Below are 7,786 nucleotides of genomic sequence, written 5' to 3'. Positions count from 1 at the left end.
TATTTACAGGTTAATTTATATTGATACAAAAGTATAAATACACAAACAATTCTTATATAAAGAAGAAACCAAATACCACTCTAGATTTATCTATCTATATTATAATTTATATTATTATTATTAATTAAATAATATAATTTCCTTTTACAGGGTGATTTATATTGATACAAAACAGAAATACAGAAACAATTCTTATATAAAGAAGAAATTAATACAACTCTAGATTTATCTATATATATTATAATTTATATTATTATTATTTATTAAATAATATAATTTCTATTTACAGGGTAATTTTTTATTGATATAAAACAGAAATACACAAACAATTCTTATATAAAGAAGAAACTAAATATAACTCTAGATTTATCTATATATATTATAATTTATATTATCATTATTAATTAAATAATATCATTTCTATTTACAGGGTGATTTATATTGATACAAAATTACAAATACACAAGCAATTTTTCTATAAAGAAGAAACTAAATACAACTCTAGATTTATACACAGACACACACAATAGGATTTTATTATTACATATTCATTGGAAAATAACAGGATATATATATATATATATATTTTTATGCCCCTAGTTAAAGGAGAATTAAGAAAACAAAAGGAATTTGTATAGGAAGAGGCATCAGATGGGCAATTTGCATAATTCTTTGGCAAAACAAAGGAGGGGGAAATGGTGGACTTTAAAAACCAAAGAAGTGGGTCATAAAACAGAGAAAATTGAGTTTAGTGCCTGGGCCATAAAAGAATATATAACTGCTGTAAAAGTTTATAGGCAGAGGGTTTCCCCCCAGCTCTGGAGATTGGGATGTAAATACCTTTCATCAGTTCAAACAAAATATATGATGAGGGGGGGGGGGGAGAGAAAGGAAAGTGGGAAACCTCTGGCTCTTTTCTGTTATTTCAGAAGTCTTGGAAACTGCTCTTGTCTCTGTGTTCCTGTTCCTGGTGTCTGAGGCTTCAAGAATCCCAAGCCATAAACTTCTAAACAACAGAAATCTGGAAATGACTTTTCTTTATCAGTTTTCTCAGTCAGGAGCTGCCCCTGCCCCTCACACTGGCCATTCCCTCTCAGCTCCACAGCCCCTCAATAAAGGCTCAGTTCCCCTTTAATAAGCACATCTTGCAGCCACACACCTCCCCTGAAACTCATCAACTAATAAAATAATAAATAAATGCAATATTTCTGCAATACTTTTATCCCTAAACAGGTCGCTAGGTGGCGCCATTGCTTCATGTTTCCAAACAGAATCCACATGTTCCTTCATTATAAACTCTACAGAAATATTTTTACTTCTCTATCAGGTTGTTATGATGAGAAATGTAAAATGTTGCAAGGATTGACCCAGCCTATATATAAATCAGCTTGACGCTTTATTATCAGCCGCTCGGAGGAGTCTGACCAATCATTTGGCGGCGGCAGCAGCAAGTGACACGTGGGCAGCCCAAGTGCTGCCGAGTTGGAGCAAGTTGTGATGGGGAGAAGCTCGTGGATCGCTCAATGAATTTGCTGAAGGCGAGTGGGATGGACAATGGCCATTTCTGGGCCTCTCACTAATTACTTTGTGGAGTCAATAATCAGCCCCGAGACTGACGAGACTCCAGCAGCCAAATTCTCGGCACAATTCCCCAACCCTCGGGCCCCTGCCCAATCTGAACCCCTGGACTTTCCCTCCTGCAGTTTCAGCGCCTCCTGGAACCCCCTGAACCCCTCAGTCTATCAGCCCTATATCCAACAGCAGCAGCAGGGCGCCCCCAGTGCCGAGGGCAGGTACTTACGGGCTTGGCTGGAGAATGGACCGAGTGTCAAGTCTGAGCCGCTGCTGGGGCCCCCGGGGGACCTGGACAAACTGGGACCCCAACATTACACTGTGGCCTCGCCCGGCGGCGCTGCTGCAACACAAGATTCCAACCAAAGGGCCGACTTCCCGGACAATAAAGTGTGTGAAGCCAACGCCGGGGACAAAGACCGGACGCATCAAAGTAAGTTCTCATCTCAGCGACTGAGAGACAAAAGCCTAAGGGGGAAATAAAAGGGAAATTTACCTGCAGGGTGTGGATCTGCTCCTCCCCAGCACCAAACTCAACTGCCAGACATCCCCCCAATATTCACAAATGATCCCCAACATTTACACACCATTCAGACCCTCAAGTTAAATGATCCCCAAGATTTACACCCAATAGTCAGACCCTCAAGTTAAATGATCCCCAACATTTACACCCAATAGTCAGACCCTCAAGTTAAATGATCCCCAAGATTTACACCCAATAGTCAGACCCTCAAGTTAAATGATCCCCAACATTTACACCCAATAGTCAGACCCTCAAAGTAAATGATCCCCAACATTTACACCCAATAGTCAGACCCTCAAAGTAAATGATCCCCAACATTTACACCCAATAGTCAGACTCTCAAAGTAAATGATCCCCAACATTTACACCCAATAGTCAGACTCTCAAAGTAAATGATCCCCAAGATTTTCACCCAATAGTCAGACCCTCAAGGTAAATGATCCCCAATATTCATAAATGATCCCCAACATTTACACCCAATATTCATAATTAATCCCCAACATTTACACCCAATAGTCAGACCCTCAAGGTAAATGATCCCCAAGATGTACCCCTTTTCTAACCCCAATAATAAACTGAAACAAACTCACACTAGATCCAGTAAAACCCTCCCCAATATTCCCACATTTCAGCTGCATCACTGGGACCTTATTTCAACTTCTGCAGCAAAACTGAACCCCAATATTTCCCCACTTCATTCCCAGCAGCCCCACTATTTCTCTATATATTTATATCCAACTAGAGGGGCCCACACTCGTCCCCAGGTCTCACATTTATCACAATAACCCCGAATTATTCATCTGGGACAATCCTCGTGTCAACAGTAACTTTCCCAGCACAAAATATAGAAATCCTGGGAATATTTGTAGCAGGAACCTTCTCACAATCTAAATTCTCCTTCCAAATTGCCCATAAGACTTGGGATTTACAGCAAGTCTGCCCCCGCCGTTATATTTCACAGCTTTACACAATTATTACCCGAATTCCACAGACGATTTATTTATCTATTTATTTATTTATTTATTCAACCACTGGAGGAACAAAAATAATAATAAAAAAAAAAAACCCCGAAATGTAATATCCCCTAATAAAAGCGCATAATTCATAATATAAATGGCCCACAGCGATGCATCTGTCAGACAGAATAAAATCGTTTATAAACGTAAAATAATCGCCTCTTCTACTGTCAATTGCGTCGGGCGATTTGTTTGGCCGATTTTACAGCCCTTTATCTGATCGACACGGCGGAAAACGATTCATAATTCCTTTGTGTTCGTGTACTTTTTTTTATACATTTGCCACTTAATATTGAGCGATTTGCAGATGTAATGAGCGGTTTAGAAGCGTTTTACCTTGATAAATGAGGGGATTATGCACGCGAGTTAAACTGCACTTTAAAAACCATATTCCGCTAAACTGGGCACAGATCCAGAACAAACTCCACAATAAAAGCCTGCGATTTGCATCTTGTGGGTTTAATATCCCTGCAGGTCGCGCAAAAAACGCTGAAGAATTGGAGCGTGCGTCAATTTTTACGCAATGGTCCCACGAATAAAAACAGGCTGATTTTAGCCTATTTCTCCCAGGGAGAGTTAAGGTGCCCCCCCAATATGATATACTATTATTTCAGAATAATTGAATATTGTAACTGCTATAAGTTTATTATTATTATTAATACTAATAGAAATCAATAAATGCTACTTTACCAAAGCCACTGCTTTATTAAATATTAACTTTTTAATTTACTTTCATATTTCATCCCCAGCACAAATAAAAAGAGTAACAAGAGAGGGGGGGGTCCCAAAAACCCTTCAATTCCATCCCAGACACTGATCCAGGAATTATTATTATTAATAACATGTATTTATATAGCTATATATATATATATATAGTGTGTGTATATATTTAGAAGGAGTGATATAATAATAATAGTAATAATAATAATGTACCCAATGTGATAGGATGTAGATACATTTACATATCCATTATATATATTTGTGTATATATTTAGAGTGAATATCATGTATATTTTATTACATTCATTTGTAAATTCCTAATTCTTCCATTGGCCAATATTAAGTCGAATAATTCGTGTTTTGGAGAAAAAAACGCAAAGCTTATTCCTATTAGTGCACCAATCATACATTTCTACTAAATTCTTTTATTTGGTATGGAAATTGATTTCTCTTACTAATTCATATATATGTATATATATATATGTGTGTGTGTTTTCCTATATATATATATATATATATATACACTTTTATATATATAGATATGTAAGTGTATTTATATTCTATCACACCTACACTGGGTACATTATTATTATTATTATATCACTTACTCTGAATATATACACACTATATCTATATATATATCTATATATATATATATAACGGATATGTAAGTGTATTTATATTATTTACCTACACTGAGTAAATTATTATTATTATTACTACTATTATTATTATTATAATATCACTCATTCTGAATATATATACACTTTTATATATTTAGATATGTAAGTGTATTTATATGCTATCACACCTACACTTTGTGTACATTGTTATTATTATTATTATATCACTCACTCTGAATATATACACACTATATATATATATTTATATATATATATATAATGGATATGTAAGTGTATTTATATTATATACCTACACTGAGTAAATTATTATTATTATTACTACTATTATTATTATTATTATTATATCACTCATTCTGAATATATATACACTTTTATATATATAGATATGTAAGTGTATTTATATTCTATCACACCTACACTGGGTACATTATTATTATTATTATATCACTTACTCTGAATATGTACACACTATATATATATATATAGATATAGATATATATATATATATATAATGGATATGTAAGTGTATTTATATTTTATACCTACACTGGGTAAATTATTATTATTATTACTACTATTATTATTATAATATCACTCATTCTTAATATATATACACTTTTATATATATAGATATGTAAGTGTATTTATATTCTATAACACCTACACTGGGTACATTGTTATTATTATTATATCACTCACTCTGAATATATACACACTATACATAAATAAATATATATATATATATATATAAAACCAACGTTTCCAGGCATTAATTCATTTCTTTGTGTATTTCTCAGACAACCCCTCAGCCAATTGGTTACACGCTCGCTCCTCCAGAAAGAAGAGGTGCCCCTACTCCAAATACCAGACCCTGGAGCTGGAGAAGGAATTCCTGTTTAACATGTACCTGACCAGGGACAGGAGGCACGAGGTCGCCAGGCTGTTGAACCTGAGCGAGAGACAAGTCAAAATCTGGTTCCAGAACCGAAGGATGAAGATGAAGAAACTAAACAAAGATCAGAGCAAAGATTAACCCTCCCTGCTCCTTATTTATAGTTCCAGCTGAAGGTGAATAGGACTGGGCTACGATAAAGGGTTAATAACACTACCTGCAGCCTCTTATTTCCAGTCATGTATTTGTGTTGCCTTTGCAGTTTTAGGAAAGGACTTGCACAAACCTTCTTGCATGATCCCCTCCATCACACATATACCCACATGTCATCAATATCCCCAGAAATCGACTTCATCCCAACCTCATCTCCTTATTATTAATATTATTATTATTATTATTATTATTAAAGGGCCTTGAGACCAGCAGACTCCCATTTTTATACTGAGCTTGAATATTATAAGAGATTAAATTAGAAGCACAAAGAAATTCCCCTCGCTTTGCTAAATTAGTTTTGTAGAGACCAAGTGATGACATTAAAAATCATTTTTTTAGCAAAAAAAAAGAAATAAATAAAAACAGTAGAAGAGTGTGGGGCAAAAAAAAACTGAATGTATCCCTAGAAGTAGATATTTATAATTTATTGTGAATTTTACCTTTTTTACAAGATGTAGACAATGTGTTCCTTGTGACAAGTGATTGTATATTTTGTACTTTACTGTTGGAGGCTTTAATACTTGAAATATTTGTGTGTGTGTAAATGTAGTTATAAAGGGTTCAGTGATGTTATTTGTTTTATTTTATTTCCATGGTTATTAAATTAGTGACTTTAATTATTTCTTCTTCTCTTTGCTTTGATTCAGAAATCTCTTCACATTCTGTATATATATATATATATATTGTAATTTATGTTATTATTAATTACATAATATAATTTCCTTTTACAGGGTAATTTATAGTGATAAAAAAAAAAAGAAATACACAAGCAAGGCTTATATTCTTATATTATAATTTATATTATTATTATTCATTAAATAATATCATTTCCTTGTACAGGGTAATTTATATTGATACAAAACAGAAATACACAAACAATTCTTATATAAAGAAGAAACTAAATACAACTCTAGATTTATATATATTATAATTTATATTATTATTATTATTAATGAAATAATATAATTTCTATTTACAGGGTAATTTTTTATTGATACAAAACAGAAATACACAAACAATTCTTATATAAAGAAGAAACTAAATATAACTCTAGATTTATATATATTATAATTTATATTATTATTATTAAATAATATAATTTCTATTTACAGGGTAATTTTTTATTGATACAAAACAGAAATACACAAACAATTCTTATATAAAGAAGAAACTAAATACAACAACTCTCGATATATATATATATATAATCATTTATATTATTATTTAAATAATATAATTTACTTGGTAATTTTTATTGATACAAAACAGAAATACAGAAACAATTCTGATATAAAGAAGAAACTAAATACAACTCTAGATTTATCTATATATATTATAATTTATATTATTATTAGTGAAATAATATAATTTCTATTTACAGGTTAATTTATATTGATACAAAACAGAAATACACAAACAATTCTTATATAAAGAAGAAACCAAATACAACTCTAGATTTATCTATATACTGTATATTATAATTTATATTATTATTATTAATTAAATAATATAATTTCCTTTTACAGGGTGATTTATAGTGATACAAAACAGAAATACAGAAACAATTCTTATATAAAGAAGAAATTAATACAACTCTAGATTTATCTATATATATTATAATTTATACTATTATTATTAATTAAATAATATCATTTCTATTTACAGGGTAATTTTTTTATTGATATAAAACAGAAATACACAAACAATTCTTATATAAAGAAGAAACTAAATACAACTCTAGATTTATCTATCTATATTATAATTTATATTATTATTATTATTAATTAAATAATATCATTTCTATTTACAGGGTGATTTATATTGATACAAAATTAGAAATACACAAGCAATTTTTCTATAAAGAAGAAACGAAATACAACTCTAGATTTATACACACACACAATAGGATTTTATTATTACATATTCATTGGAAAATAACAGGATATATATATATATAATACACAAAAGCCATGAATATCCTGTAAATTATATCCTTATAAACGGTGAGTTCTGATGTCATCAGTTATAAACGGTGAGTTCTGATGTCATTTCTGTCACATGACTCACTGAAATTTGTGTATTATAATAAATAAAGTCCCCCCAGTTGCAAAATATGAGGATATTAGAAGTTACCTCGGAGTTCCATGACCTGTATAAAAACACTCGGCCTTCGGCCTCGAACTTTTATATGGTCATGAAACTCCTC

At 31.8% G+C, this 7,786-nt stretch overlaps 1 protein-coding gene across 1 annotated transcript; it reads left to right on the top strand.

Annotated features, from left to right (window-relative positions):
* The first annotated feature begins 1,405 nt into the window (after positions 1 to 1,405).
* Positions 1,406 to 6,200, top strand: hoxb9.L (homeobox B9 L homeolog). Its single transcript, NM_001366834.1, has 2 exons — positions 1,406 to 2,005; positions 5,273 to 6,200. Exons 1-2 carry the CDS (start codon positions 1,555 to 1,557, stop codon positions 5,506 to 5,508), a joined length of 687 nt encoding a protein of 228 aa, NP_001353763.1. The 5' UTR covers positions 1,406 to 1,554; the 3' UTR covers positions 5,509 to 6,200.
* The last annotated feature ends 1,586 nt before the right edge of the window (positions 6,201 to 7,786 follow it).

This window comes from Xenopus laevis, chromosome 9_10L, assembly GCF_017654675.1.
Source record: "Xenopus laevis strain J_2021 chromosome 9_10L, Xenopus_laevis_v10.1, whole genome shotgun sequence".
NCBI lineage: Eukaryota > Metazoa > Chordata > Amphibia > Anura > Pipidae > Xenopus > Xenopus laevis.
Note: the sequence above shows the minus strand (reverse complement) of the source record. Positions and strands in the feature narration are given on the sequence as shown.

Bases quoted from the DNA above. Each gene is read 5' to 3' on its own strand.
- hoxb9.L (NM_001366834.1), top strand. From the start codon at position 1,555: ATGGCCATTTCTGGGCCTCTCACTAATTACTTTGTGGAGTCAATAATC. The intron at 2,006-5,272 runs GTAAGTTCTCAT...TGTATTTCTCAG, and splicing joins CAAAGACCGGACGCATCAAA to ACAACCCCTCAGCCAATTGG.